At 40.4% G+C, this 25,683-nt stretch overlaps 1 protein-coding gene across 1 annotated transcript in view; it reads left to right on the plus strand.

The window, feature by feature from the left end:
* LOC109917313 (C-Jun-amino-terminal kinase-interacting protein 4-like) overlaps positions 1-25,683 on the plus strand; it is a 222,875-nt gene that overhangs the window by 31,197 nt on the left and 165,995 nt on the right. The window contains exon 2 of the mRNA XM_048611076.1: positions 23,739-23,802. Coding sequence (XP_048467033.1) covers positions 23,739-23,802 — 64 coding nt within the window. The remainder of the gene's footprint in view (positions 1-23,738; positions 23,803-25,683) is intronic.

The raw sequence follows: 25,683 nt of genomic DNA on the forward strand, positions 1-25,683 counted from the left end.
CTGTATAGAATAATGTGACACAATAAAATCTCAAAGCAAAGCAGCTACTCATGATTTTAAGTTTCCTTAAACCACTGTGGGTTTCTGTTCTCAAAGCATTTATGTTGTCCTATTTTGCATATCTACCTCTGAGAAAAGGAAAAATGATTTGCATGGGAGTATTCTTAGCTGGTTTTAAAAAATTACAGTAAACTTTGTTTTAAGCGATTGTAGATGTGATTATATGGAAATGCTGTTGAGCTGTTCTGTCTCTGTTACGATCTGCCACCTCACACTGAAAAGCCATTTGTACACTGGTACTTGCTCAGTTTGAATTTCGGAAGGCCATTCCCTGTGTACCAACTCTCATGGTTTACACGTCCAAATGTAGGTCTCTTAGCTCATCAGCCTAACCATAGGTCCATTTTTCATGGGTGTGTAATTAAGCTAATGTAATAAGAGAACCAGGAGAGCTAGTTTCTAGAATCTTAAGCACTTAGTAAATTGTGTTTTGGTCGTAACAATCCCTGTTAGTAAAATTTGTTCTTTTTCACTACTGCAAATAATTTGCTTCAACTTTTCTCACTTGTTCTCTTCACCCTCACCTCTAACAATTAACATAAGGAGGTCATGAACACCTTTGTCGGTAAGATTGAAATAATCCAATCAGCTGCCTCTACTGCATTCTTCCTTCCACTAACCACCTCCATCCAAATTTCCTTTTAATACTCACTCAGTTCTAGCCCAGAACACTCATCTTTGTTCGCTTCCCTCCTAACCACCCCCCATACTCTCTCTGACCTCATCTCATCAACAAGACACACCACCTATTTGCTCAAAATTATTCCCACTAAACTGATCATGCAGTTTCTCTTCCTCAGCACATTTGTAAATCAATCTCTCTCTTCTGATGTTGTTCCTGTCTCCTCCTAAGTCTGTTGTATTCACTGCTCATCAATGTATAACAACTAAAACAAACAATTTAAAAACAACTAAAAACAAGGCTAACATCAGTAGTGGGGAAAATTCTTGAACCCATTATCAAGGACTTTATAGCAGAGCATTTAGAAAGCAGAGGCAGATTCAGACAGAGTCAGCATGGATTTATGAAGGAGAAGTCATACTTGACAAAACTGTTGGAATTCTATGAAGATGCAACCAGTAGAGTTGATGAGGGGAGCCAGTCGATGTGGTATATTTGGATTTTCAGAAAGCATTTGACAAAATCCTGCATAAGAGATTATTGTGCAACATTAAAGCTCGGGATTAGGAGAAGTTTTCTGAGATGGATTTAAAAAAAAAACTGGTTGGCAGAGAGGAAACAAAGAGTAGGAATTAATGGGTCCTTTTCAAATTGGCAGGTAGTAACTAGTTGGGTGCCACAGGGATCGGTGCTGGAACCCCAGGTATTCACGATGCATATTAATGATTTGGATGAGGGAACAAAATGTAACATCTGCAAGTTTGCAGATGATACCAAGTTGGGTGGGAGGGTGAAGTGTGACGAGGATGCAGAGATCCTTCAGCATGATCTGGACAGGTTGGGTGAATGGGCAAATCAATGGCAGATGCAGTATAATTTGGATAAATGTGAGGTTATTCACTTCGGAAGCAAAAACAAGAAGGCAGATTACTACCTGAATGGCTGTAAATTGGGAGAGGGAGGTGTGCAGTGGCACCTGGGTGTCCTTGTGGACCAGTCGCTGAAGGTAAGCATGCAGGTGCAGCAGGTTTTTGGTAAAGAAGGCAAATGGTATGTTGGCCTTCATTGCAAGAGGTTTTGAGTATAGAAGCCAGGGATGTGTTGCAGTTATACAGGGCCTTGGTGAGGACACACCTAGAATATTATGTGCAGTTTTGGCCTCCTTTTCTGAGGAAGGATGCTCTTGCTCTCGAGGGAGTGCAGAGAAGGTTTACCAGGCTGATTGTGGGGATGGCAGGTCTGACGTACAAGAGATTGACTAGGTTAGGATTGTTTTCGCTTGAGTTCAGACGAATGAGGGGGGAATCTCATAGAGGCTAATAAAGTTCTAACAGGACTAGACAGGGTAGATGCAGGGCGGATGTTCCTGATGGTGGGTGTTTCCAGAACCAAGGGTCACAGTATGAGGATTCGGGGTAGACCATTTAGGACAAGAGATGAGGAGACATTTCTTTGCCCAAAGAGTGGTGAGTCAGTGGAATTCATTACCACAGGAAGTGGTTCGTACCAAAACATTGAATGTATTAAAGAAGTAGCTAGATGTAGCACTTGGGGTGAATGGGATGAAAGGTTATGGGGAGAAAGCAAGATTAGGGTATCAAGTTGGACAATCAGCCATGATCATGATGAATGGTGGAGCAGGCTTGAAGGGCCTAATGGCCGCCTCCTGCGCCTATCTTCTGTTTTTCTATGTGAACTCTTGACGCCATCCTCCTTGCAATCCCTCATCCTATCTTCAATCTCCCTTTGTTTTTCAAAGTTAATGAACACGCTGTTTCTCCCAAATCCGTTCTTATCTTTCCCAGGACACCAATGTTTAAATCCTTCCTATTAGGCTCCTGCCCCTGCTGCAACACGGAAATGATTATTCTCAAAGAAACATAGAACATAGGTCTCTGGTCTCAAAAGAAATCCTGTGTAACTGTGACATAGAAAAACTTTCCTTATTCTTCTTGAGCTGCTTGTAACACCTGATATGGGGTTGGCCACACAGTTCTGCTCCAGCAACTTTACACTGTAATCCTTTGAGATGTAACTACTTTCATATGGTTCCATTCTTATGGAGCTTTTTAAAATTTTCCAATCAACCTGTTCAGAGATGTTGCACACTTCTGGAGCAGGTGGGATTGAACTCAGGCCTCTCAGTCCACTGTGCCACAAGATGACCGTGATAGTTGTTATTATTATTATTATTGTTTAGCTAATCATAATCAGAGAATCATTTATAAAGGTTTCTCTACATACTCCCGTATGTTTAACTCTCGTGTCCCCCGTTTTTTATCCTTGGCTCTTTCTCTTCCTTGACAAACATTATCTCAGGGCACAGCATTAATTTTCATATTTATGCTGAGGACACACATCTTTATCCCATGTATTACCTCACACAAGCTCTGTACTGCTGCTAAATTATCAGAATGCTTATCTGGCATCCCATACTGGATGTGCTGAAATTTCCTCCCATGAAATATCAGGAAAATTGAAGCCATTGTTTTTTGTCCCCACGCCAAACTCCAAGTTACTGACTCTATCCCTTTTATCAAACATTTGCAGGGCATTCTGAAGGGGTGGTGGCGGCGTGGAGGGGTGGTTCGGTGAACAGCTGGATGCCCATGTTGGGACCAATGAATAAAGAGAAATGAGGTCCTGCAAGTTGACTTTAGGGAGTTCAGTAGGAAATTGAAATGCAGGCTTTTAGGGTAATTTCTGGATTCCTCCAGGAAGATTGAGCAGATGAACTCATAGCTGGTGAGATGGTGCAGGAGGGAGGGCTTTAGATTCCCAAGGTATTGGGACCATTTTTGGGGGAGTTGGGGCCTGCACAAGTTGGGCAGGTTACATCTGAATAAGACAGTGACCAACATCTTGACAGGAAGATTTGCTAATGCTGTTGTTGATTTAAAGCATACTGGGAGGGGGATGGGATGCTGACAAGTAGTTCAGCGGTGGAGAGAAGCTAAGATGCAATTAGAAATCAAAATGAGAGTGCATGAGTCTGAATGACAGAGGAAATACAGACTAGATAGCAAAAAGTGAGTTTAGCAAGATTAAGTGTAAACTATTTTAGTGCAAGGAGCCTGAGGAATAAGGTAAGTGAGCTGAGGCACATAAGTATACAGGAGTGTGATATAATTGCTATGACCGAGACTTGGCTGAAAAATGGGCAGGATTGGCATCTTGACACTCCTGGTGATGGGATAATCAGGTGAGATAATGATTGGAATAAAAGAGGAAGGGTTGGGTTGCAGTATTGATCAAGAAGTCCATTCTAGCAGTGAGGAAGGATGATGTCTTGGAAGGACCATCAAATGAGGCCATATAATGGAAGTAAAAAGCATAAAAGTGGTGAACATGCTGTTGCAACTGTACAATTCACCCCAGAAAAGAGTACAGCCCATTAGGGATCGTAGAGGTCGCGTGTGTGGACCCAGAAGATGTGGGAACAGTACTTCGTGGATACTTCATATCGGTTTCCACAGTGGAAAAGGACTATGCAGGTATAGACATCAGAGGATGACTCTGTAATATCAGAAGAGTTTAATTTCGAGGGAAAGGATATACTACCATGTTTAGAGATAGTAAGAACTGCCAATGCTGGAGTCAGAGATAACACAGTGTGGAGTTGGAGGAATACAGCAGGCCAGGCAGCGTCAGAGGAGCAGGAAAGCTGATGCGTAGGGTTGGGACCCTTCTTCAGAAAATACTACCACGTTTAGTAGCCTTTAAAAGTGATAAATCCCAGACCGAGGTGAGATGTATTGCGTGCTGTTGACAGAGGTAAGGGAGGAGATATCAACAATGACTGTGGGATCCAAATTGACTGAGAGTCAGAAAACGGCAGTGATGGTACAGATGCATTTCTATCACTGGAAGTCTTGTTTCCAGTAAGGTTCTGCAGGGCTCAGTGATGGGGAGCTTGCTGTTTAAAGGGTACACTAATGATTTGGATTTAAATGTAGAGGGTATAATCAAGAAGTCTGTGGATGACATGAAAATTGGTTGGGGCAAGTAGTGAGGAGGATAACTGTAAACTGCAAGAGGATTTCAATGGTCTGGTCAGGTGCGCAGAGCAGTGGCAAATGAAATCAAACCTGGAAAGTGCAAAGTATTGCACTTGGAAGGACTAACAAGGCAAGGGACTACACTCATGAATGGTAGGACCTTGAAAAGTTCTGCAAGTCAGAGGGACCTTGGTGTGTGTATCCACAGGTCTCTGAAGGTAGCAGGGCAAGTGAATAGAAAGTCATATGGAGTATTTGTCTTTATTAGCCAAGACATAGAATGCAAGAGCAAGGAGATTATGCTGGATCAAAAATAGAAGTTACTGGAAAAGCTCAATAAGTTTGTCAGCATCTGTGGAGAGAGATCAGAGTTAACATTTGGGTCCAGTGACCCTTCCTCAGAATGGAAGGTTATACTGGAGCAGTAATAAATGCTGGCTTGGCCTCAATTGAAATACTGCGTATACTTCTGATGGTCACGTTATAGGAAGGATGTAATTGGGCTGGAGGGTGCAAAGGAGATTTACTGGGATGCTGTGTGGGCTGGAGGGTCTGAGCTGTGAGGCCAGATTGGATAGGCTAGGGTGTGTTTTCCTTGGAATAGTGAAGGTTGAGAGGGAGCCTTGAAGAGCTTTAGAAGATTGAGAAGGCATTGATAGGGTGGATAGGAAGGCACTTTTCTATAGTGGAGGAGTCAATGACCAGAAGGTGTCGATTTGAGGTAAGAGGTAGAAGGTTCAGAAGAGAATTGGAAGTTGTTTTTCCTGAGTGGTGGGAGTATGAAACATTGTGCCTGAAGGGAGTTGAGTCAGAAATTTGGGTAACATTTAAGCAGTAGTTAGATATTCATTTCTGTTGCCATAGCTATGGGCCAAAAAATGGGATTGGTGTAGACAGATCTTTGTTGACCAGCATGGACATTATGGGCTGAATAGCCTCTTTTGTGTTGTAAACACTGATGGCTCTCTCCCTGGAGACACAGTGAAATTAAGCCAATCTGTTCACAATCTTGGTGTTACATCTGATCCTAAGATGAGAATTCAACCTCTCTCTTTTTTTGCCACCTTTGTAGCATTTTCTCACTTTGCCTCATCTCAACTCACCTGCTGAAACATTGATTTACTGTTTTTGTTATCTTGAGTCAGAACCACTCCTGGCTGGTCTTTCACGTTTTATCCACTGTAATCTTGAGGTCATTGAAAACTCTGCAGCCTTGACTTAACTCTCAGCCAGTCATACTCCTTTTATCTCCATTGTGTCCCCTGAACTACATTTGATTCCTCGTCAAGTAAAATCTTCATTTTAGATTATCTTTGTCCCACATCATTCCATGGCCTTGTCTCTCCCTAGATCTATAATCTTTTCCACCTCTGAGATATCTATGCTTGGGCTCCATCTGGCCCTTAAAATCTCGGGTTATTTGCTTATTGATGGATCAATTAATTGCAATTTGTTGCCATCGATCAGCCACATAGAAACCAAATTATTCTGTCGTTTATTAAGCCCATCAGTATAGCTCTAATTTAGGGGTGGATGTCCATCATGATGCATTTAACACAAAAAAGGCATTTTCTCATGCAGTATGTATTTCCCTAATAACCCTGATATATCAACTATGGTGATCAGTCAAGTGTTGGCAAAATATTTCATCAACCATGATGGAGAAGGTTTGCATCTGGCACTCGCCATGTTGGTTTCCACAGACCTTTGGCGGTGGGGAAGAACTGGAGGAAGAAAAACTGACCACAAATCAATACTAGTTGCACATAATCTTTAAAGGTCATTTTAGGTGACTTGTAAAAAGCTCAAGTTTCGACAAATAAAGTTCTCTTTAAGTTCTCTTTTTACGGGTTAATATAATCTGAACCACTTTGGGCTGACAGGCATAGTTTCTCCCAGAAATCAGTTCTCTTTATTTTAGCAAAGAAAGGACGATCAGAACATAATTCCCTTAACTACAGTCTGTTCTGGTTTTGAATTGATTTATGTTGTGTGTTTATTCAAGGAGTGAACAGTCTGTGTTTTTAGGAGAAGTATTTGTACTATTGATTTGAGGTAACCAATCATTGTTGAAATGTTGATGATGATGTTTATGAATTCAGCTTTGCAGTTTACAAGACTTTTCGTTTTCAGGGCCATAACCAACTTTAGTCAGCCTGAGCAAAATTCTCTTCCTCTGTGCAACTATTTAAAATGTTGTCATTCTGCTTGCTTTGGTTTAAAGTTTAATTTGCAGCTGGAGGATGTAGCTCAGTAACAGAATGCTATCAGATACTCTGACCATGGGTTCCGGAATGTTCCACAAGAGCAATCAATTTGAAACCCATGTCCAGTGAAAGAAAATTGTACTATTGAACAGATCATTTCCACTCATACAAGCACTCATTCTCAGTCACCTGACCCACAGGTTTTCTTTCAACTCTGTGCAATTCCTCAAAGTCTGGAACCCTCCAAAATTCTCCATAAAATCAGAGATTTAGGATGGTTCCAATATTAAGTAAAATTAAAAGAAAATAGTTACTGAGGTTAAATTAGCAGACTATGACAGTTTCATATTTAGCCAGCAGGTAGACTGACCACATAGATTCCGAACTCCTCCTCTCTTAAGCCCGAACGGAGATCCCTAGGGCCCAATAACTGGTTTGTAAAGCAGAAGGGTGGAATGGCAGTCTGTGAGATGGCCACTCACTGGAAAATCTCGTTCAAGATTTTTGGTTATCAAAAATCTAACAGTGTCAGATTTAACATGAACAATTCATCTAGCGTCATTTAATATTTGTGGAAGATAGTGTTTCCTAATTTCATTCATAAAATGTTCGACTCTACAGAAGATGTCATTCTGGTACATCTACACTACAATCTCTCCGATGCTAATATATCTTTGCAAAGGTACAATTATGATATTCCAGGTGTGATATAAGCAAGATATTGTATACTGTAGCTGAGACATGTATTTTACTGTTGTATTCTATTCCTCTGAATGTACAAATCCATATTTTGTTAGCCATTTTGTATTGCATTTCTTTATTCTTTCATGGGATATGCGCATTGCTGGCAAGGCTGACAATTGTTACCAATCCCTACTTGCCTTTGAGCTGAGCTAGCTACTTGTTGTGGATATGGAGCCACAAATAAACCAGACCAGGTAAGGACAGCAGATCTTCTTACCAAAAGAACATAAGTGAAACAGAAGGTTTTTACAACAATCAACGATTAGTTTAATGGTCACCATTATAAGGAATATTATTTTAATTTCTGATTAATTGAATTTAAATTTCACCAGCTGCTATGATGAGGTTTGAATCCATATCCTCAGAACATGAGCCTGAACTTCTGGATTACTAATTTAGTGACATCACCACTGTACCAACATCTCCTCCTTGTTCATGACATTTAAATGATCTATATAATTGCCCCTCTATCTCTTCAGATTTCAACTGTTTCTACCTTTGCACCATTTAGAAAGTACTATGTTCTATACTTGGATCCAAAGTAGATGATTCACCTTTGATTAAACAAATCAATTTGCTACTTATCCCTATTTACAGGAGGTGGGGGAGGTGATGGCCTAGCTGTATTATCACGAGACTATCAATCCAGAGACCCAGCTAATATTATGGGAATCTGGGTTCAAATTTGGGTCAGATGAATTCAGTACTGAATTTGAATTTACACATGCCTATTGTTGATGGAAAAAGTCTATCTGGTTCACTAACATCCTTTACGGAAGGAAATCTGTTCTTACCTGGTCTAGCCTGTATGTGATTCCAGACCTACAGCAGTATGGTTGACTACCTTCTGTAATGAAATGGACAATAAATGCTGGCCTAGCCACTGAATGGAATCAAAAAAACATAACCTGTCAATACTTCTTGTAGATGGAGGTGCCCTTATAACTACGTAGAATTCCATTCAACTTCAAGTCTTCAGTAAATTTTTAATATGTGGCTTTCTATTCAACCTTCTAAACCTTAAATAAGTATGGAAAATTGTTGAAGCCACAATACAGATCCTTGCAATATGTCATGCGACTTATTTTACCAATTCAAGTACCTACTCACTGTCCCGTGCTGCTCAGCCAGTTTCCTTAACAGATCAAAAATTTGCTTTCCGTGCTGTGAACTTTAACTGGTTCTTTCTAATCAGCAGAAAATTTCAAGGTGCTGAATCACCATTACCTTAATTTCTTGACAACAGATGTTTGATTATTTGGACTAAAACTCCCTGCTTTCCCATTGTTACCTTTCTTAAACAGCAAAATGACGTCAATTTTATTATCTACAGGAACAGTCTCTGATTCCTGACAACTTTGGAGACACCTAACTGTAATCTTACAAAGTTTTCATGTACCTCTGTTGACATCTTGGATAGTTCATTGGCTTCTGGCCCCAACATTATAATCTTTTCATGGGTGTAATCCTTTTGCGTTCTCTCCCCTTTCCTATATCTACAACATCAGTTCTGTTTCTCTGACATCCTGTTTTTCATGTCTCCCCTCCCTCGCCCTATGATTGGTAACTGAGAGGACTCATAGAAACCATGAACTTCAAAAATGGCAAGAGACAATTTTGGTGTTAATTTCAGATGCCCTTGTTTATACGAAGGATTGCCAATACATGGAGCGGACCTCAAGAAACACATAGACAGCCATGCCTTCAGTTGCACAGCTCAAGAGTTCGCCAACTAAAGTCTTTTCTTTCCTTCTTTTAAAATTCACTTTTTTGAGCAAACTTTTGACCACCCTTCCTAAGATCTCTCTCTTTGGCAGGGTGTTCGTTTTTTGATTGCACTTAATGATTTTTCTGCACTTATGACGCTCTATAAATACAGGTTGAGTGCAGTCGTGATGCCATGTCATCTAATATTAAAGTAAATCCTTGTGTTAAGTTTTTATGATGCTTTTGAAGCGTGAGGAATTAATTCTGAGAATATTTTGAAATAGTCTTTAAGTTGGCCTCTTTTTTTTAATCTTATTCAGAGAGAAGTTGTCCTGTGTCTGTTTTTTAAAGCTAAGAAGTCATAGATTTGACCAGTTCTTAGCTAGTATATAGTATTTTTAACAAATTACTTTTGGGATCTTGGGGCAGGAGGAGGTTATATTAATATACACTGACAGCATTTAAGAATCATTTGGTGTAATGTCATCCTGAGAGTTAGGGACATTGTTTTTTGAATTAGAACAAGATTTAATATATTTTGGGAGAATTCTGAAGTATATTTAGCAAGCAGATGCCTTTAAAGGAAAAGTAATGGAGAGAAGAGAGGAGCAGGGAATTAACATGAACAGTTGTGATATCCAGTAAGACTGAGGATGTTTGGCTTCCTTCTGTTGTGGTAAACAGAATCTTCGGAGGAGGTGAAATGATGGGACCTGTACGCCATTATTATTTATGGCCACCTAAAGCAGAAAAACAAGTTGATTTTGGTGGTGGAATCTGAATGGTTTTTGAAATTGTTGTGATATCCATATGATAATAGGAAACTTTACACAGTGGCCCTTTGCTACCCTCCATTTTGAAGGGACAAACTTGGAATAATAATTTGGAGCTGAATTCGGTATTGACAAATCACAGGACCAAGATAGAGCAGGAAGGCCATTCAGCTTGCCTTCAATTATTTCATCCAGGAAGAAACTGATGTTCCTATACAAGTCACAGCATGTAACTTCTTGGAGGCATATTTAAGTTTGTTGCCTCCTGTTAGAAACAAAATCTTGTAAAAGACCACCTTGCTTATCCTTGCAGCATTATATACTGGCAAGTTTTGAACAGATCCAAAGTCTTAAGAGACAAGTTTTGCAAAAGAGGGGTGAGATGGGGATCTTGATAGTCCATTTAAAGCTTGAATGTGGAAGTGCTGTCACATTTTACAGTACTGTGGTACTTGACATTCCAGTCAACAAGTTGACTATCCATTTTATAGGAAAGAGCTTTCTGAAATTACCCCTAAAATTGCTCTTTTTTTGAGTTTATGTCCTATTGGTATTGTGAACTTTGCTCAAAGTAATATTTTTTATTTTATTAAAGTTATCTTTTTGTCTGTATGGTTCCTTTGCTCATTACAAGATTAAGAATTCTAAATTTCTTCTGAGAATAGGTTTGGCTTTGTGGCTCTTCTCTGCACTGTCCTTGTGCTGACGTCATGAGTAAAGTTTCTGCTTTCTCGACCTCACCCCTCAATTGAGGCGTGGTGACTGTTGGGTTAAACTCACCAGCAGTTATCTCTCTGAAATGAGTGAGCAGACCTCTTGGACTATGGTAACTTTACTTTGTGCCTCTGGAAATAAACTGTTCTCAGTATCTGAATAGACTGCTTGGTTTAATTTGACATCCTTCAACTTTTACTACATGAATAAACTTGGGAGACAGTGATAATGTCATTGGACTGGTGATTCAGGAGCCTAGGTTAATTGTAACACCTTAGCATTTGCTGGAATTTAAAATTCAGTTAGTTTCTAGATTATTTTTACAGACTATCATTTAATTGCTGTGAAAATCCATCCATTCACTAATGTTCTTTTGGGACATTTCCCACATCTCAAGAATAAAGAAAATAAATATTTTTTGGTCTCCCCAGTCAGAAGTATAATAAACATTTTGATGTACCTGCAACAGTGTACAAGAAGTTCTGCACTATCCAGGATGAAGCAGTCCACTTGATTGGCACTAACATCCTTTAGGGACATTTGTTCTTCATTTAACAAATGAAATTTACATTTGACCAGGTGTCATATCAAAATGTTGTTGGGAATTTGATTAGGAGAAAGGTGGGAGAAACTTTCCATTGGTTGTAGTCACATGAAGAAAAAAGGAAGGTAGTTGTGGGTTGCTAGAGGCTAGCCATATCAGATTAAGGACATTGGTATGGGAGTTCCTCAGGGTAATGTCCTCAGCCTAACCATCTTCATCTGCATTAATGACTCTCCTTCCATTATAAGGTCAGAAATAGAAATATATGCCAACGATTACACAAAACTATTTGCATCTCCTCTGATACTGAAGCAATCTGGGTTCATGTGTAGCAAGACCTGGACAACATTCAGGCTTGGGCCAACGAATGAGAAGTAATATTCATGCCACAAGTACCAGACAATGACTATTTCCAGCAAGACAAAATTTAATCATCACTCCGTGACATTCAATGGTATTACCATCATAAGCCCATGGATGTTGATAGTTGGGCAGTCATTGACCAGAAACTGAACTGTACCAGAAATTATAAATACTGTGGCTGTAGATCAGAGGCTGGGAATTTTGCAGCAAGTAAATCATGTCTTATCTCTCCAATGTCTATCCACCATCTATAAGGCACAAATCAGGAACATGATGAAATACTGTCCACTCACCTGGATGAGAATGACTCCGACAGAACTGAAGCTGGACACCGTCCAGGAAAAACCATCCCATTTATTTGGAACCTCATCCACACTTTGAACAATCACCCCTTTCAACATTTACAAGATGCACTGTAGTAACTCACCAAGGCTCCTTCAACAGTTACTTCCAAGCCTGCAGCCTTTGCCATCTAGAAGGACAAGGGCAGCAGATGTATTGTAACACTACCACCTGAAATTTTGCCTTCCCAAGCCCCTCATGATATTGATTTGGAGCTATATTGCTGATCCTTCATAGTCATGGGGTCAAAATCCTGGAAGCAATGTAAATAGGAATGCAGGAATTCATGGTCAGCTTTGCCACCATTTTTGCAAGGGTGGTTCCGAATGGGCTGTGAATGCTGGCTCAGCCAGCCATTCTGATGTACTGTGAACAAATAATAAAAATTCTCCTAACTCCCCAAAGCTTGAACAATATCTACAAGGCTCGAGTCAGGAGCATGATTTCAGCAACTTTGGAGAATAGAAACATAGGAACAGGAAGAGGTCTTTTGGCCCTTTGAGCCTGCTCCACCATTCATCAAGATCATGGCTGATCATCCAACTCAATAACCTAATCCTGCTTTCTGTCCATAACCTTTGATCCCATTTGCCCCAAGTGCTACACCTAGCTGCTTCTTTAAGTCATTCAATGTTTTGGCATCAACCATTTCCTGTGGTAATGAATTCCACAGGCTCACCACTCTTTGGGCAAAGAAATATCTCCTCATCTCTGTCCTAAATGGTCTACCCGGAATCCTCATACTGTGACCCCTGGTTCTGTAAACACCCACCATTGGGAACATCCTCCCTGCATCTTCACTGTCTGGTCCTGTTAGAATTTTATAAGCCTTTGAGATGCCCCCTCCCCTCCTCCATTTGTCTGAACTCCAGTGAAAACAATCCTAACCTAGTCAATCTCTTGTACGTCAGACCTGCCATCCCCACAATCAGCCTGGTAAACCTTCTCTGCACTCCCTCGAGAGCAAGACCATCCTTCGTCAGAAAAGGAGACCAAAACTGCACATAGTATTCTAGATGTGGTCTCACCAAGGCCTTGTATACCTGCAACAACACATCCCTGCTCCTGTACTCTCAACCCCTCGCAATGAAGGCCAAAATACCATTTGCCTTCTTTTACCGCCTGCTGCACCTGTATGCTTACCTTCAGTGACTGGTGCAGAAGGACACCCAGGTCCTGCTGCACACCTCCCTCTCCCAATTTACAGCCATTCAGGTAGTAATCTGCCTTGTTTTTGCTTCTAAAGCGAATAACCTCATGTTTATCCAAATTATACGGCACCTGGGAAGGATCTCTGCATCCTCGTCACAGTTCTCCCTCCCACCCAACTTGGTATCATCTGCAAACTTGGAGATGTTACATTTTGTTCCCTCATCCAAATCATTAATATATATTGGGAATAGCTGGGGTCCCAGCACCAATCCCTGTGGTACCCCACGAGTTACTATTTGCCAGTTTGAAAAGGAATCTCTACCTATCCAGATGAAGCAGCCTGTTTGATTGACACTCGTGCCCTGTCGGAACATTTGTTCTTAATTTAACAAAGGAAATTTACATTTGGGCGAGTTACATCAAAGAGATGACAGGAATTTGATTGGCAGAAGTGTGTTCTTCATACAAGTTGAACTGCAGAAATCTACCATCGCTCCTTCAACATCACTCTCTGCACCTACAATCGCTAACACCTAATGAAATAAGGGCAACAGATGCATGGGAACACCACCATCTGCAAGTTTCTCTCCAATCCACACACAATCCTGACTTAAATATATTGCTATTCCTGACACTCATGGGATCAGAGGTCATTGCCAGGAGCACTATAAGTATACTGCACCAGGAGAACTGCAGTAGTTCAAAAATGGCTCACCTGCATATTCTTAAAAGCAATTAAGGATGGTCAATGAATACTGGCCTTGCCCCTATGCCAGAAAAGAATAAAACAAAGTGGCAGATACTGAATTTCCTTTTGATCCAGATACATACAATATCGTAATGGTGATTAACTACACTCAAATTGAAAATCATTCATGGGATGAGGGTGTCACTGGCTAGGTCAGCATTATTTCCCATTCTTGTCCTGCTTTTTTTGAGTACAGGACATACCCAGGCAATTTTCCACTTTGTCATATAGGTGCCAATGTTATAGCTTTATTGGAACAGCTTGACTAGGGGTATTGCAAGTTCTGGAGCCTATGTCTTCAGTACTATTGCTGCAATGTTGTCAGGACCCATACACTTTGCAGTATCCAGACCCTCCAACAGTTTGACGTCATGTGGTGTGAATCGAATTCACTGAAGACTGGCATCTGAGATATTTGGGCCCTATGGAAGAGGCTAAGATTGATCATTCAGTTGGTACTGCTGGCTGAAGATTGTTAATTTTTCAACCTTAGCATTTGCAGTGACACATTGGGCTCACCCATCATGGAGGATGGTCATATTTGTGGAGCTGCCTCCTCCAGTGAGTTGTTTAACTGTCCACCACTGTATAAAACTGAATGTGGTAGGACTCCAGAGTTTGGATCTGACCTTTTGAAATTGAAGTGATATTGAAGAAATAGACCTTAAGTCAAATGTCTGCTGCATGATATTAGCAAAGGGTTACCAGAGAAATCTAGGAAACTGCAGAATGTACTGATGGTTGAATCTGATCCTGTTTTTGCATGGCTGTTCTGTACTTCACTATCCAGTGTCTTCGGGATAATCAGAGCTGGGATAATAGAATCTTGAAACTCGATAGGAATATGCAGTGATGTATGAATTTTCTTGGACACCTCAATGCCGCATAGGAGGTACTTGGACTGATTCTTCCTTGAACTGAGTATGTGAGCTGGGAGCATTTGAGAGCATGAGAAGCTGCTGGAGTTGATCTATTTACAGATTATTTATCTTGCTTGTATTTTTCTCTGCCCTTCCTTATTGAGGGGAAGCAGCTTGCTTTACAGTGAATGAGTGGTCGTTCAGATTCTTCCAAATAACTGATTTCACGTCACAAAAATAGCAGCATTGTGTAGAATGGTTGGCATGAATCCACATCTTAATCCATGAGCTTAAATGTGAGTGTTTTTAGTTGTGTGCATCACACTGTCAACCTTTTAAATAAGTTTAATTTTTTGAGAATCCTGAATGTGTACATTGAAACCTTTTATACTGCGGCATGCTTTCAGCTGCCTTGGTTGAATACGATGGACTACTTTGCTACTTCTCCCTGTGCTGGAAATCTGTGTAAAAGCTAACAAACCCCATTTTCTGCATTGAATACATCATTTCATGGTACATGTAGTATTCACCTCTGTGAAACATTGTAGGAATATTTAAAATATTACTGATGTGGCTGAATTATTTTCTGAAAAAGCAACATGTTTGAGAACCATAAATATTAATGGGCTTGAGAAGTGAGCCGGTAATTGATGAGGAGAGTTGGAGAAAAACTATGCGTGTGTATAAATATATGTGGCACTTTTGGTTCAGTGGCCATTTTCATTCATTCATTTATAATTCCTGACTTGTTTCAATAGGGATTGTAATCAGTTGACCTCTTTTGCAGCATGAAAGACAAATTTTATAGCAGTGCAATGCTTCCTAACTTGAAGGCTTTGAAGAAATAAATTAACAGTCATTATGGCATATATGCCAGGTTCAGGTGTAACATAATCTGTATTAATTTGATGACTATGAACTATTTTGTGAACCCACTCTGATTTTGTCATCCTTTCAGTGCAGCAGGAGTTGCTTACATTTTCAAAATTGAAACTGCTCATTTAACAAAAGCTATGTCGGAAGCTGAAATTATTTAGCTTTTCTTTGTGGTTTTCAACAACTTGCATTTACATTGAAATGTAAAAACTGGAGTAGGCCATTCATTGCCACAAACCTGTTCCACCATTTAGCATAATGGCTGATCAACTATTCATGCTGCTTCTGTTGTTCGAAAAGGCCTCACAAGCTGTTTACTTTATTGGTTTGGAACAGATCGCTTGGCGTCTCCCGTCCCAACTGCTCTCCATTTAAAAGAAAACCAGGTCAAAATATACCTCTAAAAGCCCTAGTATCATCACAGCAGCCAGTTGATCTTCATGGTCTAGTTTTATCTTGGCTTACATATGACAAATCATGTCTGTAGTACCTGAAAGTGATCACCAGTGGAGCTGCACTGAAATTTCAGCCATAGCCCTTTAAAGGAGGGAAGATCATGGGGGCTGGGATTGCAGGGGATGTTGTGTACTTGTAGCAAATTTGTGATTAACAAGTTGCCCAAAAACATAGAAGGTGTCACAAGGAAAATGTCAACTGAATGGGAAAATGCCTCTTTAATCTCTTTCCCCATTCTCCACCCTTCATTTTCTAATTGTATTGCTGCAAATGAAAATTTCTGGATGTTTGATTAAAAACTAAGTGTTTGCTGTTCTAACTTTAATTATTTCTAAGTTGCTTAACAATGTTTGTAAGTCATTCAATTTAAGAGGGCATTCAGAAAATGAACTAGTTTTGAGAAACAGACCTCCTTATGTATTAAGATAACAAGGTGTAGAGCTGGATGAACACAGCAGGCCAAGCACCATCAGAGGAGCAGGAAGGCTGACGTTTCGGGCCTAGACCCTTCATCAGAAATTCTTCTTGGTAGGATCCACAATGCTGTGTTCATCCAGCTCTACACCTTGTTATCTCAGATTCTCGAGCATCTGCAGTTCCTACTATCTCTCTCCTTATGGGGTATTTGTTTCTCTTGCAATACTTCAGACATTTTTCAATGATCTTCTATTTTAGGAGAAAGTGGTAGTTTGATGATCACCCTACCCTACGTCAGGAACACGTCAGAACTCACCACAAGACTTCTACGACCGCTGGGCATCAGAGTGGCACACAAACCCACGTCAACCCTATGACAAGTGCTCACCCGAACTAAAGACCCACTCCCCACCATGGACAGGACCAATGTCATCTACAAGATCCCCTGCAGAGACTGCGAGAAACACTACATCTGACAAACAGGAAGGAAACTAACAACAAAGGTACATGAACACCAACTGGCTACAAAAAGACACGACCAATACTCACTCATCTCAATCCACATGGACAAGGAGAACCACAACTTCGACTGGGACAACACCAAGATCCTGGGACAGGCTAGGCAGAGACGAGCAATAGAATTCCTGGAAGCATGGCACTCCACGAAGCAGGCTATTAATAAACACATTGAACTCAACCCCATATACATTCCACTACGGAAGAAACCCGGAAGTGAGGCAATCCATCGCAACAGACCCCAGAGTTTAAAAACCAGGCGGGAAAACACACCGACGCTTCATCAGAGGCTGCACTGAGGATGTTACCCAGCATGGTAACGAAACGTCTGCGGCACAACAAAAACAGCTCGGTGAGCCAACCAACCACAACACCCAAACCCGAGCTACAGATCTACTCCAAAACCTTAGAGGCCATGTTCATTCCCAAACGCAAATTGCTGGAGAAACTCAGCAGATCTGGCAGCTTCTCTGGAGAGAAAGCAGAATTAACATTTCGAGACAGTTGACCCTTCTCCAGAACTGATGCTTGAGATCTCCTGAATCTGTCGTTCTTTGTTTCATTTTCGTTTTCATTCCCACTTTGTTGCGAAATAGTGGAATGGCATTGGAGCAGAATTTAGCGGTCAGTTATATCAAAGTCAGCATACAGGATGAGCATAGCTTAGTTTTGGCCCAGTCAACTAGGATATAGAATGTAGAGTCATAGAGTATTGCAGCATGGCACGGAAAGAGTCCCTTAGGCCTATTGTGTCTGCATGAGTCATCAAGCACATATTTATTGTAGTCTCATTTTTAATCACTTGGCCCAGATCTTGTATGCTATGGTGTTTAAAGTATTCAAATATGGTGTTAAATGGTTCCTGGTTTAGGGCAGTGAGTTCCAGATAACCCATCACCTTGAAGAAAGATTTTCTTGTTAACCCCTCTCAAATTTCTTGCCCTTTAAAATCTCTGTCACCTGGTAGTTAAGATCAGCCACAATCATGTTAAATGGCACAGCCTGCTCGAAGGGTTGAATTGCCTACTCCCACTCCTAATTCCTATGTTTTGTTCCTAACTGACCCTTCCACTAGGAGGAGAAAATTATTTCTATACATTTACCATCTGTGATTTTGGAGTGAACTGATTTGGAACTGTGATGGGACAGAAAACAGATTAGAGAGATTCGTGAAGGAGGTTGTGAGGCAACAACACACTCCGTGAAAACAAAATACTGCAGATGGTAGATATTTGAAATTAAAAAAAGAAAATGCTGGAGAAACTCAAGGCATGGCAAAGAGAAACAGTGAATGTTTTGTGTCCGATATGACTCTTTGGAACTGCATGATAAGTTACACTGGATTTGGAACATAATTCTGTTCTGTCATCACCATACCTGCTGACATTCTCCAGCATATTTTTGTTATAACAATGATTTGGAGAGGAAAAGGAGCTTGGAGATGGCAGTTTGCAAGAATTTTGTGGGTCAGAGTTTGGTTTTATGAGAGAAGTGGTGAAGGCAGATTTGAAGGAAAGGAGGACAGCGCCTGAGCACAGAATGATTGATAATGCTGTTTATCATAGGAATCAGCAAGGGAAGTTGAGTGGTCAACAGTTCAATATCACAACGTTGGAAAGAGCAAGAGTGGATTCCGTTGATGGGATGAGCAAAGACCAGAATTGAGGGCAGATACCAAAGGAAATTGTGAATTCAGGATAAAGACGAGGGAGAGCCTTTGAGGAAGATGGGGTGGTGGGATAACTGAAGAAGATACATCCTAGGCTTGAAACATTAACTATTTTTCGCTCTACCGATGTTGACAGATTTGCTGAGTTTCTCCAGCATCCTGTGTGTTTGTTTCAAATTTCCAGTGTCTGCATTTTTGCTTTTATAAGAGATGCAAGATACTGTTTTTACCTTCCTGGATGATCATTGAATAAGGGATAGATTAATTGGAGAAGAATATTGCCCATTAATACTTTAAGTGGTCTCTCCAAAAGAGAGGTATTATGGGGAAATGATTAGAATGGAAATTGTTTCAATGAGCAAAAGGCCATGAAAGGTGTAGAGGCAGTGAGATTTAGCAAATGTAGTTGCCACAATAGTATGATGAACTGAAAGCCATAGACTAGTTGGTTGGAAACTCGAAAGTACAGAACTAAATGATTTAGGGAGTTTTGTTCCAGGATCGGACTCTGAAGGGAGCTCACTTGGCAGTGGGGAAGGGAGTGTAGATGGAGAGTGATATTTGGAAACGATTAGAGATTATCTCATTAGTAACAAAAACAGCAATTGCTGGAGAAACTCAGCAGAAGGGTAACTAGACCCGAAACATTACCTCTGCTTTCGCTCCACAGATGCTGCCAGACCTGCTGAGTTTCTGTTTTTGTTTCAAGTTTCCACCTCTGCAGTTGTATTTTTGTCTCATCAGTGATGGCAGTGCTGAGATAGTGGGGCTGTGTAGTATGATGAGTTGTCATGTAGATGGAGAGCTTTGGAGAGGAAAGATGGGAAGTAAACTTAGAAGAGAAGGTAGGAAAAGCTGATCTTGATATTCATATCACCAAGGAGAGAACAGAGAAGGCAAAGAATCCCAACTGAGAACAGTCTTTTGCTTTATGAAGCATTTTGAGGCAGATGTGTCAGAAGTTGTTTGATTTTAATTGTCAAAATGTAGCAGTTTTCGATACGATTTGTTAATGATGAAATTTTCCAATAAGGTTCCTCATATCTCAAATAATATCAAACTGGGTTATAGGGGGATGGATCTGGGTGGGATGCGCCGAGGGTCGGTGTGGACTTGTTGGGCCGAAGGACCTGTTTCCACACTGTAGGGACTCTATGATCTATGATCTATGATCTACAATAATGAGGAATCATGTATTGCTTGGTCGAATAAACATTTATGAAGGTTTTAGAAGACGATAGGTTTATATTGAACCAGAGGAACTGCAAAACATTTTTGGTGAGATTAGTATCCTCCTTTAAGCCAAACTATGGATAAACATATGGATGATAATGGAATAGTTTAGGTTAGATGGGCTTCAGATTGGTTTCACAGGTCGGCGCAACATCGAGGGCCGAAGGGCCTGTACTGCGCTGTAATGTTCTATGTTCTATGTTCCCATCTCACCTCCTTCCCTACAATTTTTCTCATGCCATATTATTTTCCAGTACTTTCACCTCTCTTATATCACCCCCATTTAATCACCAATCCACCTTTTGTTCCAGTACTGTTAGCATACCTCTCATGTCTCTCACCAACCCCCAGTCCTGTTCCCTGGTGCCACAAGTCATCTATCCTGGTGTTCCCCTCTCTACCAGTCTCATGAACCATCGTAACTTGATAGTGAAAAAGAATACTGGGAAGCTAAGAGAACCTATCAACCTGAAACAACTAACAAAACTTCACAGAGAAATAAGTTTTCTTTTCTTCGGGGATGATGTGTAAAAAGCATGTGAACAGACATGGTTTCCAGTCCTACCCCTCACACCTTCTCTTCTCAGCCTACATTCAAAAGAAAAAGTTGCAGTGCAGTATCAGGATTGAGGAGACATTGGTTGGAGCAAAGAGATAAACAGGCCGGGAGAGGGGAAAATGCGATTGAAGAGTCACATCAGCAGGGCTGTGACCATTTCTGGCTAGGGGAGCATCAGTAATGATATGGAGGCAGAGGTCTGTCCCTGGGAGGCCAGTTTAAGGTCTGCCACATCAGCTGCTGTGTGTTCAGCCAGCCAAGAAAACAGTTAAGAAAATTATTCTAAACAAATAAAAAATATAACTGTGTGGCTGTGTTGCTGCTGTGTGACTCCTGAATTAATGTAACATGGGATTAATGCATTTCAGTCTTCTCTGTTCTTTGGCCTCTTTGTGCACTGGGCTCCAAACAGCAAACCAACTCACCAGTGTTTTATTGTAGGTATTTCTCAGTGATGATCATTTATCTGAATTGAAAGGAATAGTTGCAGCTAATCAGGACCACGAAGTTCAAAACTTGCGTCATTGCTGTGAATCCCATGGTTCTCCAAGCTGACCCCAGTTTGCTTCATTGTTAGACAGTGCTTTTCAGTTTGGAATGTACAAGTTCCCATTTTCATCTCAGGAACATCTAATTACATTATTCCTTTAGAACAGTGTTTAGTACCTTTTGGTTGACTCGTATTTGAAATAATCCATGTGCTTTCACTTAGCTTGCTAGTCTCTCCAGAACTGGAAATGTTACAGACATTTGTACAAAGATTACATAGAGTTTGCAGAATTCAGAAACAGGATATTTGGTATACCTGGTTAGTGCAAATCTTCATGCTGCATGTGAACCTGCTGCTAGCCCTTTATCTTATTCTATCAGCATATGCTTTTATTTGTTTCTGCCTCGCTTACTTCTCTAGTTTCCCATTAGGTGAATCTGAGATTCACCTCAACTTCTCTTTATGGTAACAAGATCCGCAGTCCATATTCCTGTCACTCTCTGGGGAAAGAAATTTCACCTGGATTCCATTTTGAGTTTATTACTATTCTCTTCTATTTTTGCTAACCAGAGCAATTAAGAGATGTAGGGTGAAAAAGTACATACATGGCTTCAATGAACATCTCAACAAGCTTGAACTAAATGGCCTCCTCCTGTTCCTATTTTTATGCTGTCTAGTTTTGGGCTCCAACGTAACAAAAGTGATGAAACTTTATTATAAATATAAACAAATTTCCCTCCCTGTCGGGCGTAACTGAATTGGATGGGTTTTAATAACAGTTTTGTTATTATATGATCACCATAACTGATACCATCTTTTTATTCCAAATTTAATTATTGGCTGCAATAGTGGGATTTGGACTTAGATCCGGAATACTTTGTTCAGTAACATAACCACTGTATTGTTGAACTCATAAGTAACAGCACAGGATAGAGAAACAACACCTTTGAGACTTTAGACTTCTTTTTATGGCATATGTCTTAAAGATTTTTAATACTGTTTCATATTCACGTCATCCAGTCTGAATGCTGTCATGGGGCATACCTTATCCTCTTGTAAAATTCAAATTGTATTTATAATGTTGAACTGACTTCTAAGAAAGTGGATTTAATTTCCATGCTCTGTGGTAACTGATATCATAAAAACTGAACTATCAGAAAGGCTGTTATTCATACGACAATAAAAAAAATTCCAGAGTGCTTTACAGTGGATTTAGTACTTTGTGTAGTCATTGTTGTAATGTGGGAACTATGACTGCCTGTTCTGTCCCGCAAACTTCCACAAATGGCAAAGATAATGATCAGATAATGTGGTCTATCAATTGCTTGAATGACAGACATTGGATAGGACAGGGGAGAATCCCATGGCATCTTTCCACCTGAGGTCATAAAGGGCCTTGGTTTGGCATAATATCTGTATTCTTTCACTGGTCCACCCAAGTGTCTTAGATTATGTGCTGAAGTCTGTGGACTGACGAGAGTGCTACCATTGAGCTGTAGATAACAACAATGAATTCTGATCAATGAATTTAGTAAAATCTGGGTCAGTACATTGTGCTTTTTTTCCCAGGATGTTCACTGCACTGATATTCTGAGATAATTTTAGTTAGGCTGGCAGTACAAATATATCTACATTGTAGTCGAAGTACAACAACTTCATGCGTAATGCTCAGGGTAATTATAGAACAATTTGCAACAGTGGTCATTAAACTTGGCTGCAGATTTCAAATCACCAGTTTTGCTGATTTATCCTATCAGCTGTGTACTTTGATAAAGGAATATCTCCATCGGTTTTCCATATCAATCTACATTATTGAAATTCACAGCATATGTCACTGCTGTTTGGACTTGCATAAATTGATGATTAAGTGCACTGAATAATAAGTCAATTTAATGGTTTTCTAGCATGACCTGATTATGGAAAACATGACTGTGTGATTGCTGAAACTAAATTCGTTTGTACTGAAAATTCAGCTGTCATTGCATCCATGTAAAACGGGAGTTTTATCATAACGTGGCAGGACTAAGTGTATTTTGATTTATAGTTCCTAGTGTTTTTATTAAAGGATTTGAGCAGCAAAAAGAATTGTAAATTCTGTTTAATGATTTAATTTTACCCCTTGTGTAATCAAGTTGAAACAAAATATAAATGTAAAATAGTGCATTTTATCCATCAGGTGGTGCTGTAGGTGCTGGCTTGCCGTTACAGGCACATCAAAGGCCTCAAGAAACATTGAGAATGATTAGCTTTCGATAGATTTTGTATTTAAAACAAAACCTTTGCAACTTTGAAATGTTCATTGAGACACAATTGCTGTACTCCCTTCTTGCTATTGCTATCAATTTGTGTTCTGTCCTGAATACTCTGGATCATAAGTGGATTGCTGGGATATAGGATATTGACCAGTCTCTGGTAGTTGCCCATCTGGTGACGTGAAACATAAATACCTGTCTGTTATGACTTTTTAAAAAAAGTATATGCATTTGTACTTTAAATAATTGAAGTTATTTAATTCCCCCAGAAACTGTAAATGTCACACAGTAGTGCAATTAATTTCTCTGACAAGTGAGAGGAGACGGGACATTATTGTTGGTTCTGGACTGACTCCGTGGTTGAAGGTTGAGATGCATGGCATGGTTTTGTTGGCATTTTGGAAAGTATTCTAACTTGCTTCTTTTCAGTTGGTAGGCTGGAAGAACGAGAGTCTGAACTCAAGAAAGAATACAATGCACTTCATCAAAGACATACAGAGGTAAGCAGGAATATATAGAATGTAGTCCTGGTTGATTGGGATGGTCATAGATAATTCAGTGTATTTCAGTTTCTTGGTTATTGTTACTAGGAAGGTTGAACTTGTGTCATAGTTACTATTGAGACAAATCAAAGCATTTGAACAAGAACAACTACTTATTTCACTAAATGAGTGCTCCAGTCACTGCTTTGCATATATCTGCATAGAGTCATACAACATGGAAACAGACCCTTCAGTCCAACCAGTCCATGCCGACCATAATCCCAAACAAAATTAGTCCTACTTACCTATGCTTGGCCCATATCCCTCCAAACATTTCTTATTTGTGTACTTTTAAACATTGGTTGGATGCAGGTACAGTTACAATGTGTTAAAAAAAATTGCCCCTCGTGTCTTTTAATCTTTCTCCTCTAACCTTAAAAACATACCCGCCCAGTCTTGAAATCCCTCAGAAGTTAATTTGATGCCATGTTATGCTCTGTTTGGTTTATATTTGGGATTCTTAATTCCTTTTTGATTACTAATCCTTCCCTGCCTCTTTTTCCAGTTCAAAGCATTTTCCATCTCCCAATTTTCCCTTTGCAGTATGACCAAGCAAGGTCCCATCCCTGATGAAGTGAAGACAATCCAAACAGAACTAGTGCCACTGTTCCAAGAAAATGAAAACCTGTGCTCGGTGCCTCATATCAGCCCTGTATCGATGTGTTAATTCTCCTGTCCTGTCTGTCCATTTCCCAGTTTGGACATGGCTCCAAAAATTATTTACATTGAGGCGTTCTTTTTATTTTAGAGCCTAATATCAGATACCCCTTTAGTCGGACCTCCTCCCAATTTGTACCTACATTTTTTTTACATGTGGTCTGTGACAAATAGGTTTTCCCTCCCTTTTTCCACATTTCTCACCAGCTGCCACAAGATACCTCCTCACCCTGACACTGGGTAGGCAGCAGCATATCCTTCGGGATTTTCATTCTTAGCTTCGGAGGTTGCTATCTATCATTCTACTTAGAGGTCCTATTAGCATTTCACTTCTATTGTGATCTGCCACCTCCAAGATACACTTTGTCTGCATTTTGACTGTACTGTCTGCAGTCTTTCTCCTTGTCCTCACAGGGAATGCATATCTGTGTTCCTTTGTCTTTCCTCAAGCGCAGTCGCTCATTGAGAAAAATGTGTAAACATTTGAACAAATAGCTGTACATGGATTCCAGATTTTATTCCATGATGTGAAGCACTTGGTCTCATTCCTCAGTGTTGCTGCTGGTTTGGAGAAGTACTCTTGCATGTTATAATGTGTATCACTGTTACAGTACATATAGTTTTCTTTGCTTGCTAGACTCATACCACCTAGTGACAGAAACCATGAACTGCAACATTTCAATGCCAAACAAACTGCTAAACATCCTTTCAGAGATAGTAGGAACTGCAGATGCTGGAGAATCTGAGATAACAAGGTGTAGAGCTGGATGAACACAGCAGGCCAAGCAGCATCAGAGGAGCAGGAAAGCTGATGTTTCGGGCCTAGACCCTTCTTCAGAAATGGGGGAGGGGAAGGGGATTCTGAAATAAATAGGGAGAAAGGGGGAGGCGGAAAGAAGATGGATAAAGGAGAAGATAGGTGGAGAGGAGACAGACAGGTCAAAGAGGCGGGGATGGAGCCAGTAAAGGTGAGTGTAGGTGGGGAGTTAGGGAGGGGATAGGTCAGTCCAGGGAGGACGGACAGGTCAAGGGGGCGGGATGAGGCTAGTAGGTAGGAGATGGGCGTGGGGCTTGAGGGCGGAAAGTTGCAGGAACAGCACCTCATATTTCGCTTGGGAACCCTGCAGCCCAATGGTATCAATGTGGACATCACAAGCTTCAAAATCTCCCCTCCCCCTACCG

Source organism: Rhincodon typus, chromosome 23 (genome assembly GCF_021869965.1).
Source record: "Rhincodon typus isolate 14 chromosome 23, sRhiTyp1.1, whole genome shotgun sequence".
NCBI classification, from domain to species: Eukaryota; Metazoa; Chordata; class Chondrichthyes; order Orectolobiformes; family Rhincodontidae; genus Rhincodon; species Rhincodon typus.